The following is a 25115-nucleotide window of genomic DNA, read 5'->3' on the forward strand; positions in this document are numbered from 1 at the left end:
GAAATGTCTTTTGAGGTGTTCTTTTTTTCCCCCCAATATCTCATCCTCCAGGATTCTGTGGTCCTGGTACTAATTACAAGCGTATTTCTCTGGAAAGCAGAGAAGAAATGCATTAATATGTTATCACCCTTCCAGAAAAGAATCTGACTCTAGCTAACAAAAATTGCTCACACAAGCCCAGGTTGAGGGGTGTGAACAGAGGACAAGAAGGGAGACATCTATAGGAAGAGAATGCAAATAAGCACTAGAAAGGCCTCGTGTGTACCAGGGCTATGCTGTGTGTGAGTACACGTACATATAGCATGCTATGCTTGGGAGGGCACATATGTGTACATGTCTGTGCTTGCGAAAACATTCATGTGTATTGTGGCAGTACTCTGGGTGAAGGTACATGTGTGTGTACCATGGTGATACTTGTGGGACCACACATGTGTGTACCATATCTATGTTGTATGTCAGTGTGTGTGTGTGTGTGTGTGTGTGTGTGTGTGTGTGTACCATAGTTATGTTTGTAAGGTTATCCATGTATGTAACATGGCTATTCTTGTGTGTGAGGGCACACATATGTGTACTGTGGCTATGCTTGTGTATGAGGGCACACATGTGTGTGCTATGGTTGTGCTTGGGTGTGAGGGCCACAAAAGAACCACAAAGTAACCAAATTAATAGCTGCGTGCTAAGATCTACCTTCATGGATCAAGTACTGTGTCCCTGTGGTAAATGCTTAATTCAGAAATGGTTTGAAAAGGACATAAATTAATTCTGCAACCGTTTCCTTATATATTCAAGAATTTATCATCCTGATTTCTCCCACTTATATCCTCTCTTCCTATTGGGGTTTAAAAAGAAAAAGAAATGAGACAGGGCTCACTGTGGACAATGGCTGTGTACTATGTGTGTACACATATGTGTACTATCTATGCTTGTGTATGAGAGAACACAGTGTGTACATGTTTATGCTTATGTATGGAAAAACATTTTACCAACACTATGGTCCCACAAAACTGATTTTTTTTTAAAGTGTGGCTCTCTTAAGCCTGGACACATTCCAGGGGAAGACAATTAAAATGGTGGCCTGCATAATGAGCACCAGGCCAGTCTTATATGGAGAAGTTCTACTTTTCCATCTCAGAGTTCCTGCGAGAAAGTCACGTAAGCAGTAATTCACCCATTTCTACAACCTGGATATGCAAATGGCCTTGACAAGTCTCTCATTCAAGTTATTCTTGAGACGTGATGACCACATACAAGTGCTTTTACGATTTTCATCAGCTAGTGGGGAAAACAAGCACAGGCCCATCACGTACCAAGGGACTTCTTCTCTGAGACTTGAGTCCACAGAGACCTCAGAGTCGAAGATTTGCATTTCTTTATCTAAACTTCAGCATCTACTAGGAAAGAGAATAATGCTGAGAGTACCATTCCCCAAGTCAGAGGCTGTAAAAATCAATGTATTCCCGACTTCCTTCAATAAACTCTATCATCGTCCCCAAAAGACCTCTCCCATTAGGGCATCCTGTAGCTGTGTGAATACATCCATGCTGCAGCATGTTCCCCCAGGGTTGGTAAAGATTTTACAGTGTGAATCTGGTCACAGAACCCTGACTTTATGAACCCCATGACTCTGGTCCCCCCGCCCCCCGTTTGCACTGCCCCAGCTCCATCAGTGAGATAACAGGAACCGTGATCCATAACACTGTCTACATCACAGAGTTATGGCCACGGGGACTAAGTGACCTGATAGGTCCTAAATGCCCAGCATACTCTCTGGTAATAGAGAACAGCCTACAAATGCAGCAGGTGGGCACTAAAGACAGCGTGCTGGGATTTCACTTTGCAAACACATTTTAAAATGTCATCAGTCATCAGATCCCTGGCTCCCATTTCCCATTAGGGAGCTCAAAGACAACCTCCTAGCATGACCTTTAGGGAACATAAAGGTGGCAAAGACTGGTGTACCAGTCCAAACTCCAAACTCCATCCATCCAAACTTAATTTCCTGATGGTGATCACAACTGTTCTCACATATCCTCTCTCCTTCACCCTACACCTTGAAGCCCATAGCTGAGAAAGTAAGCAAGGCAGAAGCCCCTGTCACTTCCTCACTAACAAAAGGCCCCGTAAAGGACTCTTCTAGTCCTGTTGTTTGTCTACAGATTCTTTCAAAACCACATCATTTCCCTTTTCTTTTTTTCTTTCTTTCTTTCTTTCTTTCTTTTTTATTTTTTCCATTTCCTGCAAAGTAAAAATTTTTTTTCATGGACTTAGAATTAATATATTTGGATTAACTAAGCAAATCATTACCAGAAACGTGATTTTATACAAAGACTGTTTCAGAGTAATCATACGACATCTGGGTGACGTCTGTTAACACATAAAACCACACAGCATGTGCAGCATGGGCCAACTGAGCAGAAAATTCAGCCTGTATGTAGTGTGTAGTCAGCACAGACCATGGAGCCCATCGGCACCGTGACCTTTAGTCCTACCAGAGACAGTTTAAAAACAGTGACACACATGGTGGCTTGGCTTCTTGGCCGCTGATTACAAACTAGTTGCCACAGGTAATCGAAAAGTTATATAACGCTGGCCTGTTCACTGGCAAACCTTTCTACTCAAGCATTTATTTTATGTAGAAAACTCTGGTCTGGGATAAGCCCCACAAGAAGACACGAAGAGCCAGGTAGTGAGTGAATGTGGACCTTCCCCACTGACAACCTCATCTACCTCAGACCTAGAAATGAGAAATACTAATATCTATATTCAAAAGTTGATGTTTCATTTTTTAGTTAATCTTCTCTATCTTCAGTGTGTGTGTGTGTGTGTGTGTGTGTGTGTGTGTGTGTGTGTGTGTGCCTAACCATGGCTCATTTGGCGAGGGCTGCTGAGCTTGCCAGAATTCCTTTACAGCTGGAGACCACAGAAGCCGGAAGAGGAGGATTTTTACAAATATAATTAATTGTGTGCCACTGAAGCCCAAAATTTACATCATTTGAAAAATTAACATTTGTTCAATGGTTTTATTTCTGTTTTCCTTCATATAAAAAGAAGTGTGTTTGCTCCATGTAAAACTTGGAGAGAACTGTTTTCTTCTAATGCATTTAATGAGCATTAATACATACACACAGACACGCATATATACATGTACTCAGAACACGTTCGGGGCTGATGCTGGCTCTCATTCTTTCAGTCCTATCGTACCTTCTGGGAGGGTCTATTCCATTTATACTTTCAGCCTCAGCCTAGGGCTAAATAAAAAACAGCAGAGTGGCTCTCCTTAGGCATCAGCTCAGCCATCATGCCAGAGGGTTAGTTTAAGGCAGTTTTGAGGCACAATCTAACTGGCTTTAATCCAAATGTTACTGGCTACGGTTCTTTTAGATGAGCATGGAGCATGCGCCCTTCACATGGCGCTACTGAAGCCATCGTTGTCCCCAGCTTCCTTCTCAGGACACAAGTACAAGGCACCTCGGAGTGAATTTGCTTCTGGCACCCCTGAATTCTCCTGTGTCAGTCTTTCTGTGGGTTCTGGGGAATTCTCCTGCCAGCTGGGACTTGAGTGTGGCTGGGAGACTTCCCAGATGGAAGGGCACTGAGGAAGAAGGCTCACAGCTGGCCGTGCCAGCTGGTCTTCTTGAAGGCTCACTTCCTGGAGGCACCTGTTGGAGAGTACTTCCTTTTCTTTGGAGTTCCGCCATTTCATCCTTCTGTTCTGGAACCAAATCTTCACCTATTGATAAAATAATCAGGGAAAGAAAACCAACTTATTGCAGATGCAGCACTTTAGTACTTTACTTATTTCTTTGACTAAGACCTCATACACACTAGGCAACCACTCACACAACCCCTTCCTTCAGCATTTTCAACTGTCAATCGCCTCCATTGTACATTCTACAGAATTCCTTACTCTAAGAGCCTAACTGGAAAATGCCTGTGTATTCTCTCAAACCTGCGGGTTCTCTCAAAAGCAACCAAGAAGTCAACATGGCATCACCTATACACTTCTAAATAGGATGAGTATGGTATACTGAACACATTCCGTATTTCTGGTGGCTTTTGAAATTAATTTAGTTTTAAGTATTGTAAAACGTCATGTAATCTATGCTAATACATTTATTTAAGAAAAATGGACTAGTACAGCATTTGTGTGTTTTGATTTGGGGATAGTATATTTGGTTGGCTGGTTGGCATGGGGGAGGACGTGTGTGTGTGTGTGTGTGTGTGTGTGTGTGTGTGTGTGTGTGTGTGTGTCTGTCTGTCTGCTTGTCTGTCTGTGTGAGAGCTATAGGTGGGCTTTATGGTTTGATGAAATCTTCATTTCAGATCTAAGGAAGCTGTGGTTTAGAAGAATTATCCAGCTCATGATTACAGAGCAGAGCAAAGTGAAGAGCTTCCGCCCCTGGTGCCCAGGCTGCATCGACACACAGACCTCACCGCAAGCTTTCTAACACTGGATTAGCAATACATTTTGCAATGCTTTGATAAATGTGGGCTTTATACAGCTTCCAAGTTTTGATTACTCCCATGATTTATCAAACTATGATAATTAGCCTCAACGAATATAACAATTGGTTGTAATTAGCCCAGAAGGGCTTGTTGGTGGTTTGAAATGAATCATAGCTTCCCCCTTTACACCCAGCCTGGGTCTTCGATGCACCACCCTCATCCATTGTGTGCTCACCCATCCTTGAGAAGAATTCCCAACTACTTCCCTGACATTAAAAAGCAAGAACGGTCATCGCTGCAACACTGCATTCTTACACCAATGATTTAGATTTCCATTTTGAAAAAAATCCAGCTAAATTCGATGCCTCTAGAAAATAAAGCCTTGAAACTTAATTCTAGGGTAAGTGTGTCTAGGAACAGAATGTACCACATCTGTCAGTGGGTCTCAACCTTCCTAATGCTGCAGCCCTTTTAGTGCAGTTGCTGACCCGCAACCATAAAGCCATTTTTGTCGCTACTTCATAACTATAAATTTGCTTCTGTTATGAGTCACAATGTAAATATATCTGATATTCAGGATATCTGATGTGCAACGCCCAAAGGGGTCAAGACCCAGAGGTTGAGAACCACTTATACACATGTATGGAACTGTCAGCAAACAAATTCAATAAGCATTTTTAAAAGACTTCTATTAGAAACTATAAGCCGGGCATAGTGGTGCATAGCTTTAATCCCAGCACTTGGGAGGCTAAGCCGGGGGGGGGAGGGGGTGTCAGGGGGAATCTCTGTGATTTCGAGGCCATCCTGGTCTACAAAGTAAGTCCAGGATAGCCAGGACTATAAGAGAAACCCTATCTGGGGGGGAAAGAGGAGGAGGAGGAAGGGGAGGAGGAAGAGGAGGAGGAGGAGGAGAAAGAGGAGGAGGAGGAGGAGGAGGAAGAGGAGGAGGAGGAGAAGAAGAAGAAGAAGAAGAAGAAGAAGAAGAAGAAGAAGAAGAAGAAGAAGAAGAAGAAGAAGAAGAAAACAAAACAGGACATAGTCCTTCCACACCTACAAAAGTCTCTTCCCCTTTCCTTTTGAATGGCTGCACAGGAAATCATCTCCAGGCAGCTGAGTGCAGTGACTGCTGCATCAGTTACAATACTGAGATTAAGGCTTTTGCTTTTAAAAAAAAAAAAAAAAAAAAAAAAGAAAAACAGCTCTAAAGCATGTGCACCAGCACACTTGGTTCTACTCTCAATGCATTTATAATTAGCAGCGGGCATTTGTTCCTAAGAGCTTGCCAAGTCCTTAGTGCATTTTCACCAAGAGAGTACCGTTCCCATGGATGCATCTGCTTTGCTTAATACACACTTATTGTCTTCTTTCCTCAGAGCACACGTGTGTGCGTGTGATTATGTGTGTATCTGTATGTGTCTCTGTGTGCCTCTGTGTGTGTGTGTGTGTGTCTGGTGTGGCTGTCTATATGTGTGTATGTGTGTCTGCATGTGTGTGTGTGTGTGTCTGAATGTCTGTCTGTGTGTCTATCTGTGTGTGTGCACATGAGCATGTGTCTGTGCGTGTGTGTCTCTGTGTGTGACAGTGTATGTATGTGTGATATACATGGAGAGGGAGACAGAGGCAGAGATGGAACTTGATTTAAGTAATCTCTTAATAAAAAATCCATGAGATGATATCTTCATAATCAATGAACAAATGCAGAAAAAAACCCTCCAAGTGGATTGAATAGCTAAATATAAAAAGAAAATTACAAACGTTCTAGAAGAAAATATATGAAATTATTATTATAGTCTTGAAGACATAAATCTTTTTTAAAGCCAATCATAAAACACCAAAGGCAATAAAGCCTAGAAGACAGTGCTGCCTACATAAAACTGAGAAATTTCTGTACAAATAAACACACTATAAACATATGAAAAAGCAACAAAAATCTCAAAAGAATTAAAAGAAGGAATCTGGGAGATATTTGCACATATATCATCACAGTAGCATTATCTATAATATTCAAATATTTGGAATAATCAAGGTCAGCAACAGGTGAAGTTATGCAGATATAGTGCATCCAAATAATGGAATATTATTCAGCCTCAGTGAAGAAGGCAATTCTGAAACTTGCTACAATGTAGGTGAACCTTGAAGACATTATGCTTAGTAAAATAATCCAATTAAAAAAAAAAACAAATGCTTTATGACTCCACTCATACAAAATTCTTATATTCACATGCATCTGTACTACAACAGAAAATAGAATGGAAGCTGGCAGGGGTCTGGGGTAGGAGGGAGAAGGGAGTATTGGGGGTGGGGGTAGTTGGCAACCATCTGGGGTAGGAGGGAGGAGGGAGTATTGGGGGGTGAGGGTAGTTGGCAAGTGTCTGGGATAGAGGAAAGGAGAGGATGTTGGGTATGGGGTAGTTGGCAGGCATCTGGGGTAGGAGGTAGGAGGGAGTATTGAGGGTGAGGGTAGTTGGCAGGGGTCTGGGGTAGGGGGGGGAAGAAGAAGGTGTTGGGTATGGGGTAGTTGGCAGGCATCTGGGGTAGGAGGAAGAAGGAGGTATTAGGTTTGGGGGTAGTTGGCAGGGGTCTGGGTAGGGGAAAGGAGGGGGTATTGGGCTATCAGGGCTTCTGGCTTCTACTGTTCTATCACCATTATCATAGAGACAGTTTGTGAAAATCCAGAGAGGACTCCCAGAGCCCATTTCACTGGTATATAAAGTTAGTCACACACATACTCATCCAACGACCAGCTTTTTTGTAGAGCAGGGATAATACAACGAATAGCAGACACATCATAGAATTGCAAGCATGCAAGGACATCAAATGTTAGGGCGCTGGTAAGTATCCTGTAAACATGAACATAGCTGCGGTTTGTGCATGTTCATCCCACACATGAATTTATTTAGGAGTCTGATATTTCAGTAAGTCAAACCAAGAAGCATTTATAAATAACAGGGAAAAAAATTAAGCTAGATGTATGATGGGCTTTCATTTGGAACTTCACTAATTTTCCTTTTGTATCGTACAGCTGATAAACTAGGAAGTTAATAAAATGCTAAATTGTTTATTAAATGCTCCCCAAAATTCAGTATGACAATTCTGAGATACATGAATTTTAAACTCAATGTAATTAAGTGAACCTATGTGCTTAGGCTTAAGAGCCAAACGATAGTGTACTAATCAGAAAATCACTGGTTTCCTTGGTGTGGAGAAACCAAAGCCATCCCTGTAGCTTATAAATGGCTGTGGGGCCAAACACTGGACAGAGAGAGCTCAGGGAGTCCTATGGAAGAGTTGGGGGCAGTGATTAAGGGAGTAGGAGGGGTTAAAGACTCCCCAGGAAGACCTAAGGGTCACTGACCTGGGCCCGTGGCGGGGGGGGGGGGGCTCACAGAGCCTGAGCCATCAACCAAAGAGCATGCATAGACTGGTCCTATGCTCTCTGCACACATGCAGCAGACACACAGCTTCTTCGTGTGGATTTCCCCAACAAGTGGAGTAGGGGGGCCCTCTCTGACTCTGATGCCTCCCTTTGGATTCCTGTCCCCTGACTGGGCTGCCTTGTCTGGCCTCAGTGGGAGAGAATGTGCCTAGTTCTGCAGCAACTTAATATGCCAGGGTAGGTTGGTACTCATGGGGGACCCCAGCCCTTTCTCTAAGGAGAAGGAGAGGGAAGAATGGGGGGGGGGTGAGCATGTGAGGGCACGGGCTTAGAGGAGAGGAAGGGGGCTGCAATCAGGGTATAAAGTGAATAGATAAATAAATTATAAAAGTAAATGGCAGTGGGATTGGATATCACATGTCTCTGTAGAGGGCTGCACATAGAGTGAGAGATGGCCACACTTTATCTGCACACAGCGCTCCTCCCATCTCTCAGCATCTGCGTCAAGATGATAACCATGGGCTCTCCAAAATCCTGACCTGCATATTTTCTCCTTTCTAAAAACAGGTCTTCACATCCACGTCGGTGGCACCCCAGCCAGGCCCACTGCCACCCTCACTCAGTTGCGCCCATCAGGCCGGTCTGCCACCTGACTTTCTAGAGTTTGAATACCATGACAAGGGTGCCACCTCCAGACACGGGAAGTATACAAGTCTGCAGCTCTGTACCAGCTTCATAGACTACTGGTCTAGGTCTCCTACTGGTCTTGCTCACCAAGGCAAGGCCCCTAATGTTGCTATCTAATTTCTACTAGGTAAGTAACTTCCTGGGATGCCAAGAGTGTGACAGCCAGCCCAGGACAGATAAAGTTACAAACAAAGTAGACCCTGGAGATATAGCCACTGGTATATTCATGAACAGAGCTGCCCTGAGACGCATCAAATTCTGAGCAATCAATTAAGGTTATAGACTCACCACCCTTTGCCACACCACAGGCTGCTACCTACTGCTAGAAAGTACTGAGGGTGGCATGGAAGCTTGTGGAACAAACAACTTCCTCAGGAAATAAAATCAAGGAAAAGGGGAACTTCACACACTAGGACACGTTTGAGCGTCTTCTACACTTTCAGCTCCTTCATGTCGATTTAAAATATCCTGTTGGGTGTGGGCCTATTTGGAAAGTGGAGTGCCTGCTGTGTTTCTATTGCTACCATCACCATCCCCTTTTTTCTGTTAACTTGACACACGTTACAGTCATCTGCGACAAAGGAACCTCAATGCCGCCATAAGATCAGGCTGTAGGCAAGCGTGTAGGGCTTCTTTGTGATTGATGAGGAAGGTAGAGCCCATTGTGGGCGGTGCCATCCCTGGGCTGGTGGTTCTGCATTCTATAAGAAAGCAGGCTGAGCAAGCCATGGGGAGCAAGGCAGTAAGCAGGTCCCTGGCCTATATGCGTTACTGTCCTGACTTCTTTCAGTGGTGAACAGAGATACAGAAACATAAGCCAAACCAAGCCTTTCCTTCCCAAGTTGCTTTGGTCATGCTGGTTCATCACAGCAGTGGTAATCCTAACTAAAACACCCTTGTACGTGGACACCCGCATAGCCACAGATGGTGGCCCAAGGTTAAGGAAGCCACAAATTCCACATTAGGTTTCCTGGATTAGAAACCTAGACTCTGAACAGCTTCGCCACATGACACCAGACCTGCACTCAGTCTTCTGCATTTCTTCATCTGGAAAATGGGCAGGATTGCAGTGGATGGGGGGGCTTATGCGGAAGATGAAATAGAAACTGCTGGTAGTATTCTATGGGCCAGTCAGCCATCTTGGGAAAAGTCTGTGCTCTCAAAACTTGCATTCACAACTGTGTGGGACATTAGTGAACAAGGAAGGTACGGATGCCTGCAGACATGAAACGGGCAGAAAAACGAAGCCCATCAGAAGTGTCCAGGTGCCTCACATACACTCGCTGAACTTGGACGGAAAGTGAAAAGAAATACAGAAAAAATTTAGTACTGCTTTTGAAGGTAATGTATATATACATATGTGTGTATACACATGTATCCAAACACATACACATACATGTGTGTGTGTGCTGAGTACACAATATAACTGAATGACATGGCTTTGCTGTGAACAGGTGGGATGACTCAAGGTCACCTTATATTTGGATAAAATTTTAATTCTCCTGAATATTTTTTTAAACTGTTTTCTAGGAAGTGTTTGGTGTTGGCATCCGGAACAATATCAGTTATACAATGTTTAAAATCGTAGATGTCGGGGTTTTTTTTTTTTTTTTTTTTTCTCTAGAAGCCTGGATACTTTGACTTTCAGACAGTCATCTATATGTTCTAGATGCTCTGGTGTTTGAAATAAGGATTCCATACAGTGAGAGATTGTCCTATATAGAATGATTTAGACATGGTCATGTTGTCAGTCCTGGGATGCCAAGATGAAGATGTCTGAGAAGAAGAAGGTGCTGTAGAGTGGAGACTGAGTTATGAAAGATGTAGTCCGTCGCAGCCTAGGATGTAAATGGAGCTATGGACCTTTGAAGGTGCGCTGGACGCAGACAGCTATTTTGTACTGACTCTCTTTTCACATAGAGCTTCACTTAAATCTCCCCAATTCACATCAGCCTTGGGGTTCATCGAAGTTGACAGACCAAATGATAAATATCTAGCCTCTCCAGAGATGGTTTAGGAAAGGGGGTGAGTGACTTATATATTCACCCTTGGTATCTCCCTTTATTTCAGAAAAGTGAATTCTGTAGCTCAGCCTTGTCATCTAGGTGTGTGTGTATGTCTCTCTCCCCACAGAGGACTTGTCTCATGTGTCTCCACCTACTGAAAATTCAGAACAAACAATTCAGAACACTTTGGGGCCCAAGCCTGGCACAAGACACATTTGACGAAAGGACGAACTTCATCACATCCCTGATGAAATTCAGAGTGGAGGCAGCTTCCTCCTCACTGGGTACCTGTGATTCCTTCAGTCCCAAGCTGATAGCGAGTTTCCTTCGGTCTGTTTTGCTGATGTATTTCTGCTTCTGAAACATTTTCTCCAGAGCCTTTCTCTGGTCCTCCGAGAACACAGCTCTTCTTAAAATCCCCCTTCGAGCTTTGGAATGGGAGTCCTGGGTCAGCAGAGGCGGCCTTTGCTCTTCTCCTGGCAGAGAGGAGAAATACAAAAGGGCACAGGGTTAGAGAAGGGAAACTCTTCGACTCTCAGGACAGCCAGTACCTCACAGGTGGAGCAGCGGCAGGCTGTCCTCCCTACAACGAGAGCTACGCTGCGTAAGCTGTCTAGGTCATGGCCTTCATTGAGGACCTGATAAAATGCTGATCATGGAAGGATGCTCCAAGGACTCCAGGAAATGGCACAACACTGGCTCAATTCCAGCCCTAATCAAGGGTCCCATGAATCTGCTTCCCCCTTGGTAGCTCATCTGGTCCTTACATAGACCATAAGTAGGCCACACTGACCATTCCCAAAGTGATGCAGGTCCAATTCTATGCAAAGGACACAGAGCTCAGATGCCACCCAGACACTCTCAGTTCTGCCAGGCTCTTTCCTCCACACTTTGGCACCCTTGATTTTATAACTGTATCTAATCTAATAGTGTTAGCCCAAAGTATTAAAAATTAGGAGAGAATGGCAGCCAACCAAAGAGATGAATAAGCTATCCAACTGATAAAATCTTGAGTAACCTTTAAAGATGAAGAATAAGGACAGCCAGCAACAAAGAAAGGACTACACGTGATGTTTTAAAACATGGCAGCTAGACATACACTGTGCTTACATCAAGGAAAAAGTGCCAAGGAGAAGAGACTGAAAGGACCAAAGAGAATACTACCATGGGTGATCACAGAAATACAAATGTAAAATTCATGCCCACTGTCCACAGTTTAAGCTCCAGATCTCTTTCCCAGTGGGGAACAACTTGGCTGCTGCACGGGCACTGAGTGAGAGCTGAAGATGGATTGTACTTGTCCTTAAGGTGCCGACAGTTGATGAGGAGAGGCTCAAGGGCTCTGACAGTGAGATGACCACATGACTACCACAGATAGCACAGAGCAACAGTCAGAGCAGAAGAGGCCACGGACAACATAGAAACAGTCACAGAGTGGGAGGCCAATGAGGCAATCCCCAGAAGAGGAACTTCACAACAGCAGTGTCAGGAGGGAGGCAGGGGCATGACGCCAGGTGAAGGCAGCTTTGAAGGTGTAGCAAGGAGTGATGCACAGCCTGGTGTTTCCTGTGTGCAGTGTGTGGCTGAGAAGAGCACAGAAGATAACAGGGAAAGTAGATTAGAGCCGAGGGTGTGTGTGAAATAAGCTTAGAAAATAGTTTCATCAGGGAGACCTTGCTCAAAGATAGGATAAACCCAGCCCTACAGAGAGGTAAATATTTTTGATTTAATAAAAAAAACTTCTACATTTAATATGCAAAGCAAATTTATAGACTACAAAAGTAATAAAAAAAACTGAACTTCCCCTAAAAGAGTTGGACCTGAGGGTTCTGATTTTATTCTGATTTTAACTCGTATGCCAAGTTCTAGATCTTAACGTGATGGGGAAATGACACTCATTCAAATATCCCTAAAGCCTTTGGTAGAAGTCCTAACAAGCTGTTTTTAGGTTTTAAAAAAATCAGACTCCTGAGAATATATAGATGCATTTTCCAACACTGGCGGGGGAGGGGCATGGTCTGAAACCAAGCCTCACCCTATGAAGAACAAACCTCCTGGACTCATAACCAAGTTTGGGTATTAACTTCTGGGCCCATTTCCTCAGGTTTTGGTGCCCTAAAATGAGCAGCAGCAACCAGCGAACAAGCAAAACCTACAGCAAAGAATGCTATATCCTTCGTGTCTTTCCCATGTGTCTATCCCATTGGTGCCCCACCCTCTTCCACACACCCACATCCCATACCCAATCTCACACATGTATCATTTCACCATGGTGACTAGACACAACCCTTTCCCATTAACCATGCACCAGGAATCCACGCGAGGTTTAGCCCCTCCAGCTTCTTGACTCCCACCCTTGCAACAACCCTGTTTCTATTGCCACAGGAAGCCCTAACTAGGCTTCTTCAGCGACACATGTTCCCTAAGCCCCTAACCACCTATATTCCCTGGGCTTACAAGTAGGTAAAAATGCAGAGGAGGAAGGATAAAATAGCAAACCCAAGCACTAAGGCTGGCTGTTACAGAAGTATGGGCCAGTAATCCATGGAGGCTGCTCTATATTTTAAGTTTGGATCCACTTTCTAGGAGGAACAAGCAATCACTGTAGCAACCTTTGGGGGGGGGGGAGCAGAGTTTCTGTGCCATCGCTGTGGCCCCTAACCTTGTGATATTTCATTCCAATCTCTGTTCCCAGTGTGAATCACACAGCCAAGCCCACTTCTAAGAAGGCCTGTTTAGTTTCCAGATCAAGAAAAAAAAAAGAAATCCATAGACTGTTTCTTCCCCATCCCACACCCAAGGCTTTGTGAGGAAGGTGAAGACACCAGTATAGGGATCAGCCTTGAACCTAGACCACTTCAGACTCTTGGTGAAAATGCAGCATTCTTTCACAGTAACTCAGGCCACCACCAGTCCTTTGAAGAAGAAGACTCTTTCACCCTTCTAACGGACTCAGTGAGTTCTCAGATCTGGAGGAGAGAGAGGCCATTTGTTTGATCCAGGCCTCTCAACAGGCCAGCTAAAATGCCGATATCTTCCATATACCATTTCTTCAAATTTCACTATTTCAGTCTGAAATCTGTCTCCTGATGCCAGTTTTCCTCTGCTGAGGATGGGGTGTTGTCTGCAGGCCTGTGTCTTCCTGCAGCACTGTCACTAAAAGTTACAACTGCTCATCTCCCACTTCCAGAGCTTTCTATCCCATGATAGAAAGAGAAGAGAATCTCTTCCGTGAAGAGATTCCAGAGCACTATGTAAATATGCATGTGTGGATCTGTGGGTCTGTGCCTATGTGTACCTGGGTTTCTGTAGTTTCTGTAGATCTGTCTGTCCTGTCCTAGCAGAATCCAAAAACTATCCTCAGCCATCCATACAATCCAGACTTGGCCATACAATTCTATTCAATTTAGACCCTTCTTCACCAAGTTGGGTGTTGAGACAGTAGAGGTCTCTCACTTGCTGACTTCCTCTTAGCTTGGGTTTTACATGAAAGTCTACTGAATGTACCTGAAAAGGGTCTCCCGAACCAAACAGCTATGGGCAGGCAATCTGAGCCTCTCAGAGTCTAGTAGGCAGGCGGTCTCCTCTTCTGCACAGCCTATGGCTAAAGCATACCGGGCATCCTGGTGACATTCTGCAGGCACACTGAGATGGCATTGCACTATTTTCCCCTTTGCTCTGTCCAGTCCGTCCTACCCTCTCCTACTCTGTACTTGTGCACTCTCTTAGGGAGCAAAAAACAGGGATTTTATGAGCAGTCCTACATACATCATATCTCCATGTGATCCACAGCAGATGGTTTATACACAGTAGCTCACAGGCCTGGGAAGACCCCAGCGTTACTGTCTGGGCTGAACATTCAGACAGAAAAAGAACTGCACCTTAGGAATGGAACACTGATACTGTCCCTGCCTCCCTAGAGCTTTGAATAGAAGCATCAGTGTGGAAAGCCTATTGTTTTATTGTTTTGAGTCTCTGATCCCTCAAACATTCTTCTTGGTTGACCGAATGTCATTTATCTGTGCAACACCGCTCCATCACGTTTGAGAAGTCAATACCTATATTCCAACAACCCACAAACTCAATTATCTTCTAAGCAATATAATTGAGCTTCTTTCTAAATTATATAAAAAAAAAAAAACACTGTAATGCTGTATCACTCCAAAGATCTTAGATGGTTAAATTAAACTTCTATGTATATATAGTTGATATTTGATATTTGAGTGCATGTATGTGTCAAGATTGCATTCAGTCTCTCCTAGGTTTCCACAGCCCTGATCAGTTTCCCCAGAGTACCCATCACTCCAGCTGAGGGCAGTAAAACCAATACCCAGGTCAGGCAGTAACAATATAAATTGCAGCATTACTCATCTTTGAAACTGAGACCCACCCCCCCCCCAGAGCCAACCTACATTCACCCCATGAAATGGATGCATGTTTCTGCTGCCTTCCACACAGCGCTGTACCAGCCTTGGAGGGGACAATAATGAGCTGGAAATGTCAAGTGGGGGTGCATCTCCCAGGAAAAGCCAGAGCAATGTGTCCTGATAGCAGGTCTTCTCTGCTCGGACTTACATAAGGTTGGTTCCGAATTGAAGTTCTGTCTTCTAGGGCACAAAATTCTTGAAAGGTGAAGTTGAGTATGGTACTCAAAGACAAAATGAAATAATTATCTAATTAACTCAATTTGCTAGCCTACCTAATTAAGGTCTCATTTTTTTAAGGTAGCTTTAAAAAAAAAGTCATTGTCTACCCTACTTCCACAACCTGCCTTTTCCATTTTAGCTGAGAAATGTGTTATTTTTGAAAATAAGTTTATGAGTGCAATATCAAAGATTTTTCTGTGCAATGCTTTGGGGGGGGGCAGATTTTACTAGTGCTTTTCAATTTTCTCTGCTGCTCTCAATGTCTTAGCGTTGTGCTTATAAAACTGTTTACTGCATGTGAAATGGGCACCGGGTGAGTGATGACTTCCACATTTGCAACAAGAAGTCAACCCCAAATCTGAGAAGTCAAGAAAACACCAATGGACATTGAACAAATGCATCATTTTAGGATTGAAACGGCTGTCACTTGCCTAGCTACAAATGTGCTGACCTGATCCTGAGCTTTGGGAAAGAGTGGAGTCAACGTTGTGCGGCCATCAATTTCATCACTTGTTAAAATCTTTGGTATAAACCTTACTTTTGGCTGTCCAAGTGGAAACTTAGCACAAGATTACTTGAACAGTTCATTTGCTTTCTCTCTCTCTCTCTCTCTTTCTGCAATGGAAAGTAATTTAACAACTTGGACATAAACACTTATTATTTTTTAAAAAAGAAAATCTAGTAAATTCCTTTAGTGAAAAAGCATTGCAGATGTAAGCTCATTAGCTGCACCCTGGTTATCACAATTGTTTGTGTAGAAGTCTTTATGGACATCAAGATGGCACCATATTACTAGCTGTTGCCAATGTGAATCAACACTATTAACAGGAAAATAAGAACTTGATTTCAGAGTTATAAGTAATATTGTGACATGACACCATTTATTAAAAACACATGTAGGCTCTCTAAATGGTCTTAAAAGGCCAACATTAGGAGGGCAGACAAGTCAAGGGCAGCATTTTCTACCCTTGATCTGAACCGCACTGATCTTTCAAGCCATGTGTTTGGTTTTTTTTTTTTTCCAAGATAAACAGAGGGCTCCAAGCCCCGAGGGATGAGCATCATCTACAACAGCTATGCAGAGGGCACTGGGTATGAAGGACTGAGAAATAATGAGAGAAAAAGCGACCTGCTTAAAATAATCATTCGAGCTCTTGAGAAGATGACGCGCTCTATTAAACCACCCCAATGCTTCCTTTTTTTTTTTTTTTTTTTTTTTCCTAGTTATTAAACTGGCCCAAACTTTTATGGGTTGGAGACTCTTAAAACACTGTTGTAAAATAAATACACAGCACCGCCATATATACCCACATCCCTGGGCATCCCCATTACAGGAGACTTCTGTGCCTACTCCCACACACCTGAAGTGTAGCACTAGCAAACCCCTGAGGTAAAGGATATCAAGTAAGTGAAACTAAGTGTGTGACATCTTTAATGGACAGAGATGCCGCTGGGGTGAGGTTTTAAGCTTCTCAGCTTGAGCGTCTCTTCCAGGCATCTTTCCCTGCCACTCTACTCTCTGGTGACAAATGGTGCCTTGATTTGCACAAGTTTTCAATCGCCCTCATAGAGAGGACCACCTTGAAGGAGCGAGTAAAAGGTTTAGTCATGGTTTCTGTATCACTATTCAAATGCAATGCATTCTAGTTAAATCGACAATTAATAGGTCACTGCCAAAATAGCAGTGTATCGGTCCTGGTTAATAAACAATCCGAACAGTTGATAATGGGCCCTGTGTATTCAGCAAGTCCCTATATACACTCCGCTCAACCACTGAAATCCCCTTTCAGGTGGACAGGGCTATATGGGAAGATGAGCTAGAATGAGTCTATAAAAGTCAGTTTCATTCACTGCTTTATTTTTCAGTCAAGGGCTTTAAATGGTGTCCAGAAATTCACTTGGAATGTGAAGCGGGAGAGAAGACTGACACACAGAGCCTGGCTTTATGACCACACAAAAGGACAAATGACCCTTGCCCAAGCCCTCTCGCTGTGAAATGGTCCCTAAAGTTCATCTGCAGAGTGAAAAATTGTGGTGAGGTCGCGTGTGGATGAGTCCAGCAAAAGTGAGGATTGGTCACGGGTCTGTCACCCATTGTAGCCACATCCCAGCCGTGTAAAGTGCTCTGTGGGAAAGTATCAGCCTCCTAAAGAGAAGCCTAGAAACCTGGCAGCTCATTAAACAGCAGCATTTGCTGCCTCGCTTGTCGGGAGTCATTCTGTGTGGCAACTGCTCTCCTGAAACATCCATAAAACACATGAACACATATGGGGCTGTGGGGGCCGAAAACATCCCTGGGGCAGTGGCTTGGGACTTGCCTCTCTCCGCTTTCACCTGGCGTGGCTGAGTATCAGTGTAAGTGCCTCCTCACACGCTTTGCCTCCACTGTCTGGGTCGCTCTGACACTCATCCTCTGCCTATAGATTTTAGTGACATCCCAAGACACCTATGCGCAGAGTGTGGGCACGCTGCAGCACTGCTCAGTGTCTCCTCTTCCTTCCCAGTCACATATGAGTTTTGCTTTTATAACGTTTAAAGGAACATTTCCTACAATTCTGGCCAGTTCCCTTCAGGAAGACAGAGACAATAATTTACCTCCTTTTACGACACGGAGTTTCTAATTATTTTCTAGACCTGTGACACCCCCCCCCCCTTGAGTCGTTTTAAGCCAAAGGGAAACACCGCACAGCGCACTCTCCTCGACCGCTTTCCTTTTTCTCCCTTTCTCTAACTCAGTGTGGCTACAGGTTTCAGAAAGAGCCAAACTGGTCTCTCTGAGAACTTTTATGTCAAATGGAAAAACAAGTCCTCGCCTTGGCGTGTCAGCTCCGGGCTTAGTGTCGCCGAAAACCGGCTCACAATCGCTCCCTGTGCCGAGGTTTGATACCTCTGGAAACCTCCTGAATAGGGTCGCGGGGATTTTTAGTGAGGAATTAGCTCCTTGCCGCTGCACTGCCAATTAGCTTCCCTGAGCACATTAAATCCTGCTGCTTTGGTTTACAGAGTAACTGAGGCATTGCAGATGAAGCATTAAAACTTACTTGAAAAAGCTGTGGGGGAGGCAGGGCTCCTGCAGGACCCACCGCAGCACGCAGAGTAGAATGGCGGGGCACTCAGAAGAAAAGGTTTGGAAGGCACTGCAGAGAAAGCATTGATCTCATTGATTAACCATTTCTTTCACACAATATTCCAAACTCCAGCTTCCCCCAAGGCCCTGAGTGAAAGGGCTCCATTGCCGAACCTTCCCTCAGTTCTAACTTGAACTGAAATTAAAGTCATTTTAAATTGTCAAGGTTCTTGCCAACTACTTTTCCTCGGGATTTGGAAGCCGTGGTGGAAAGACTCAAGCCAGTGTGGTTGTAATTACAAATAATGAATACCGACTGTTCCTTTATTCAAGGCACACTAGCGTAATAGGATGCAAGGAGCATCGGCAATGATGGACGCGCCTGCATCCGCCCTGGCCAACATGGCAGCTTCTGGCCAAAGGCGATTGCCAAGCTCAAATCCAGCTAGGTACTGAACCTTCAGACGAAATTAATTTAAATTTAAAGAGACTCCTGTGGCTAAGGATTACAATATTAAATGGCATAGTTCTAAACTTTCTACTTACCGAGAAACAGTTTAAATTTGTTTTTTTTTTTTTTTTTTTTTTTAAGAGAGAGATTATATCACTTTTGTGTTCATTTTCAGGTTATATGAAAGATGTGACGGTTAGCTGGACCCTCAAATGGTAGGAAAAGCTAATTTACTGAGCAGTTCCATAACGAAAGCACTGTTTCTGATCCCAGCCACTTGTTTTAAAGAATTTACAAACAATCACATTGCCTCTCAAGGTGAATCTAGCTGCCAGAAAGCATTTCGCACTGCAGTGAGTCGCCCTTAGTCCTGTCCAGATCAGCTTATTCAAACACACCATGTTCGTGGGACCCTGAATGTGTGGGAAGGAGACCTAAATAGATGTCAAAGTAATCATGAGGGTTTTTTTTTTTAATTATCATATGTTGTTCTGATATTTTGGCTACACCATCAGAGACAATAATAATAATTTTATTTAAGCATAGTATTTAAGAGAAATTTTGAGCTCCATTCCTCACTCCATAGAAAAACAGCTATGAAGACTATCCATAGACAGTAGTAGCTGTTGAGAAGTACGTGCCAAGCCTGGATAAATGCCTTTGACCCACCATGTCCCTTAATAACACGCATTTAATACAGTATAAATATGGACCATGATTCCTGAAAGTGGGCACCAGTTTCCACCATGACCTACATAGCAACGGTGCCCGACATTTTGTAATCACGTTTTTAATAATTGAACAAATGGTCTTTGAAATGGAGAACAGAAAGCTTCCTTGCCCTTCTAAGGGATAAGACATCAACCTTGCTCTGCTCCCCAGAACACTCACAAATCTGTTGAGACCAATGCCCTTGAAATCTAAGCCTTAACCTGAACATAAATATTTTTATTGTCTTCTCCTATCTTCATGTGGCAGCATCGCTCCTTCTCTTAGCCGCACCAGGTAATCTTATTTTGATATGCCTACACATTTTTTTTAAGGAATATGTTATTTTCAGACTTGCACTCTTAAGTCAAAAAGCATGGAGTTATTTTACACGATTTCTTTTTAAAGGTATGATAAAACAAGTAGATTACCCAAGAAAAATATTCATGGTATTTGTAAAAATCCAAAAGGCCTCAAAATGAAATGATAAACTATTTTAGTTTTCCAAAATTAATGAAAGAAATAGCTACATTACTATTATGAACTATTCTAATGCTGACCATACATCCATCACAGGCACGATCATTTTACTTGAATTTTACATCTTATATTATGAGGATACTCCATGAGATCTTAACAATGTGGTCACCTAAACAAGACCTGCATAAGGACACCAGTTGACATCCCAACACAGATGGGATAATCCCACAAGGCCCCACCCCCAGGCGAAGAGATACAGGCAAGTGGCAGCAGCTAAGAGAGGGGAAGTAAGTCTTCTTGAGGGGCAAGCTGCCTGGTATACTGTCTAGTCCCAAGTGGACAGCCTTGAACACACACACGTACATATAAGCTACACCAAGGGGACTCAGTCTACGTGCATAAAGAAGAGGCTGTGAGGTTGAAGGGTAGAAGGAGTATGTGGGAGTAGCTGAAGACAGGGAATATGGGTTGGAAATTATGTAAATACAGTGCCCATGTATGAAAATTTCAAAACAAAAAAAAAGTTAAAGAGGAGAAGTGACTGTTTAGGTGGATTACATTTCCATTGCCAATGCGGATATATGAAGTTGCATCTTTGAGTTTATTTTATTTATTTATTTATTTTTAGCATTTCTGTTAGCTTGTCGAATCTTCAAAATGAGTGTTCTTTACATAATTAGTCATGGTTATTGGGGTTTTAGGCTCCTCTTTGTTTTTATAGGTAGGGAGAAAAGATTCAACACTGCTGCAATTACAAGTATGAAGTTAAACATTTCCACATTATCTGGAAACATTGATATTGTGGACATTCATTTGGGGTATGTTCAAGTATAGAACATAGATGGTTATACACCAGTTATAGCACAAAGCAAGGGAAGGCATGTAAGTAAAGGGTACGTTTTCTTATTTATTTATTTTTGAGACAGGGTTTCTCTGTGTATTCTTAGCTGTCTTGAACTCGCTTTGTAGACCAGGCTGGCCTCGAACTCACAGCAATCTGCCTGCCTCTGCCTCCTGAGTGCTGGGATTAAAGACGTGCGCCACCATGCCCGGCTTCCTATTTGAACAAAATGTTTCCCAGTCTTAGGCTATGGCCCTAACAATAGAAAAATAATGGATTTTAAAAACTATCAAGGCTGATGGATCTGGCCCCAGGGTGTCCTGCACAGACTGATACACCAACCAAGGACAGTGCAAGCAGAAGACTTGGACCCACTGTTCAGGTGTAGCCAATGGACAGCTCATTCTTCACACAGGGAAGGAGGTGGGCAGAGGGGGGCTGCCTCTGACAAGATCTCTGGTCCCCAGGATTTGATCACTCCTCCTTGGCGGAGAGGCCCTGTGGGAACACAGAGGAGTGGGCTGCAGACTGTCCAGATGAGACCTGATGGGCTGTGGTCAGTCGGTGTGGGACGAGGACCCCCCACCTGTCAGAGGTCTAGGGGAGTGGAATAGATCAGAGAGGTGGGGAGGGTAGGAACAGGGAGACAAGACTGAGGGGATTACAATCCAGATGTAATATGAATAAATTATAGTAACAACAAAAAAACTAGTTTATGTGAGACAAGGCACAACTGAAATTCATGTGTGACAAATGTGGGTCGAAAGCATCTGACCTAATGTTAAGCCAGAAAAGGTTTAATTGAACATTCTGTTATAAAGCCATGCGTTGCTCCATTTGAAATTTGTAAACAAAATGACACCAAAAAAATCTGTAATTACAGAAGAGTAATCAAAATCTACAGTAATAATTCTAACTGGGGCAATAGAAACTGGCTTCCACATTGTGACATGACTAGGCTGGCAGTTCTGTTGTGCAGAATGTTTTCACCCATCCCGGATCATCTCTTTGACACACACACACTTAACAGGAGATTAGTCAGCTCCTGATCGCTATACATAAATACACCTTATTTAGGCTAGTTTATGTGGAAATTGCTGTGAAATTACAATTAAGTGCTCCCTTTTTCACATCTGACAGAAGTCAAGTACCAACACATCTGAGTCTGTGGTGGTGAACGTGCCGAACGGTCACAGGAAACCAACATTTGAAATAGCACAAAGCATGTGTTACACTTTTGATATTTGAAACAACATACTTTTTTTTTTTTTTTTAAGCCACGAGTAAAAGGGCAAAGCTGGAGACCGATGAGAGCGGGGGTTAGGCTGACAGACGTCTGATGACCTTTAAGCCCTTAGCAAGTGCACTGAAGATGCCCTGACAAGGGCGGGAAAGGGGCGATTTAATCCTGGATACACATTTCAGATTCCCTCACTGAAGTCTGTGTGCTGTTATTTGACCATTTATCATGGCCAGTAGCTGTATGGACGGTGTTTGTAGAATACTCGTCGTCTGCTGGCCCCAGGCTGGCCATGATTCCAGCACACTCTCTTTCCTCTCACTGATGTTGCATTTCAAAGCGACGGGCACCTGGAACATATCTGAGTTCTTTCAAAAAATGTCAAAAAATAAACAAGATATGCCACCATGGTTTCCACATAATGGCTGACTATTAGCTAAGAGGGTAGGGACGCGACCAGTTACTGAATGAGAGGTGGACTCTAGAAAGTGAAATTATTTCCAGGATTCCCACGAGAGAAAAGCAAATGGCCTTACGTCAGGTTGTACCAGCCTCACTTAGTGTGGCTGCCAGTAGGATGTGTCTAATTCCATAGTACACCAACACCCTTCACTTCCTGTTTCTATGGGGAACTCATAAAGAAAATGAACTTTTGGAGCTAAACTGGAATCTATCTGCATCCCAATAACCCAAGTGAAACATTCACACACAGAACTCAGGAGCCGTCCACACTCTTTAACCAGGTATTCTACTCACTTGAAGAAACAAACTCACAGCATCGTCGACTACTTAGAACTAAGTACTTACAGCTGACTTAATGATGAAGCAGTACATTGCATTTTAATTAATGAATATTATGTACATGGCTTTGTCAGCAAGTCTCCCTCAGTCCAAGACAGCTATCAGCCTGCTGCAGAAAATGAACTTTCAAACTTGTAGAGTCTAGAACATTACATTTTTTATTGCTTTTTTTGTTATTTCCTTCTTCTTTACTGATGGGAAATAGCAACATGAATCTAAACAGGGTGGAAGCAGTTCCTACAAGGTGTGGTACTGACTGGCTTGAGATGATGTCTCAGAGAACAGATGCAGAAGCTCACCAGTGAGAGCTTGGAACAGCTCCCATGGGTGCACAACAATGTGTGTGGACATTTGAGAGGAAAGGGGTTGGGGCTGGGGCTGGGGCGGATCTCACCTCCTAAGCCAAAATGTAAAACCAACCAAACACTTGTAGGAAAAGCATAATGGAGAATTAAATAATCTCTAACTTTTTTTAAAAAATGATATCCTTCAAGTGCCAGGTTCTTGGGCACTTAGAATATAAACTTAGAATGTAAACTTCGACTTGAAAATAGTACACAGTTAAAGAGACTGTCTAGCCTACTGTGGGCCGAAAGACTTTAAAGGGAAGAAACTCTCTCTCTGGAGCAATCAGGCTCTGTGTGTTGTCACACAATCAGTTTGAAGCAATCCATTTGTGTGATCCAGTTGCAAACTTTGCCAGGAAACCAAGAGGTCTGTCCCTTTACCTTTCCGGTCCTCAGGAAACAACAGAAGTGAGCATCTTAGGTTTTGATTCAAGTATTTGACAGGCAGAAAATGACAGGTCTTCATGTGTGAGGACAGCTCATGAGAAGATAATCCTAATGAAATGCTACTTGTTTGACCCTGGCCTTTAAACCCATGCCAAATATGAGCTACGTTCTATCAAGTGCCAAGTTCGGCACTGTCTGCTAGGTCTACAAAGACAAAAGGGAAACTTCCCATTCCTTGAGGAATTTGCTTTTTGTTTTGGGGGTTTGGGTAGAGATCTGAATCTCCTAGTTTAAAAAAAATAAAAGGAAAGAGGTCTAAAATTCCCAGTACCCCAAATCACTTTTGCTCTACTAAACCTGATGCATCCCCCCAAGAAGATAAAAGTTAAGAATTTCATACAGTTTCCCCCACCAAAGATTCTCAGCTCTGAACACACATCAGAATCATCTGGGATACTACAGTACAAAAACACTGATGCCTGGGCTCCATAGCAACAAGGCTAAATGAGACCTGGTCTATAAGAGGTCCCTTATATATAGCCCTGGTTCAAAAACTCCATAGGTGATATAATGTCTAGCCAGGATGACATCACTGAAAAGAATACACAACAATGCCTAGTAGACAGTAGCACTCACTAGATGTTAGCCTCTCCCCCAACTGTGTAAAAGTGGGGGGGGGGCGGGTACTGAGACAACATGAGGAAGGAAGCAGTACAGCCCAGACTTCTACTGAAATATTTAATCAAGCAGCTAGACCCAGTGCTTCCTACACATCTCCCATCTCTGTGCTCTGGAATGTACAAATGAGAGAAAGAGAAAAAGGAAACTACAGTTAAGAGGGCTTGGCTAAGGGTGCCTTTAAGCAAGAAAAACGTCTTCAGAAGTTTGAAAATCCATTGGAAAGCACTCCGAAGGACAAAAGAAGAGAGCGACAGCATAGGAAAGGTCACGTGTACAAAGGAACGGGGAGGGGGGAGGGGGGTTCAAGCAGGTGAGGGACACCAGTCCAGCTGCTGGGACAAGGCTGAAGGAACGAACAGCACAAAGCATAGCTGAGAACAGTTCAGAGTAGCTGCTGAGACAGAGGCCTTAATCCCAAAGCAAGTATTTTCATTCTACCTCCAGTCAATAGGATAATTTGTGTTTTCCCCCGACTAGCTTGGTGATGGGACTAGAGCTACATTTGAAAAATCTCACTGGGCAGTGGTGGCTCAGCGTGGCAAGGGTACCAAATACCCAGTCCAGTGACACCACACTGTGGCAACAGGTACTAATAAGCATACATTTAAATCCCTGCACCAACATCTTGATCCAAGATCAATCGGCAAGTCAATTGCCTGGCTTTCCTTCAAGCTGTAGCACACTAGCTCCTGTGACCGTCCTGGGAGTCCATGGCCACCGATTCTGCTGTCTTGCCATGTCACATCACACAGCTCCAAGAAAATTAACTGAATTTGAGGAAGCGTCTTGCTCTTTACACTATAAAGTAGGCGCTACAGAGAAGAACACTATGAAACAACAGCATCTGTGCTCCCAAGAGCATCACGTCTGTGGCGTCTCACTGAGCTCAAGCTATTTAACACTGTGATCAGTTCCTACATAGTTCTAGTCCAGAAGCTCGGTCCAACAGGG

General features: G+C 43.5%; 1 protein-coding gene across 1 annotated transcript in view; it reads right to left on the bottom strand.

Annotated features, from left to right (window-relative positions):
- Positions 1-2852: 2852 nt before the first annotated feature.
- The window catches only part of Dbx2 (developing brain homeobox 2), a 30936-nt gene continuing 8673 nt past the window's right edge, over positions 2853-25115 (bottom strand). The window contains 3 exon segments of the mRNA XM_051159428.1: positions 2853-3730; positions 10804-10991; positions 18203-18298. Coding sequence (XP_051015385.1) covers positions 3404-3730; positions 10804-10991; positions 18203-18298 — 611 coding nt within the window. The 3' untranslated portion in view covers positions 2853-3403.

The sequence above is a fragment of the Acomys russatus genome, chromosome 17 (assembly GCF_903995435.1).
Source record: "Acomys russatus chromosome 17, mAcoRus1.1, whole genome shotgun sequence".
NCBI lineage: Eukaryota > Metazoa > Chordata > Mammalia > Rodentia > Muridae > Acomys > Acomys russatus.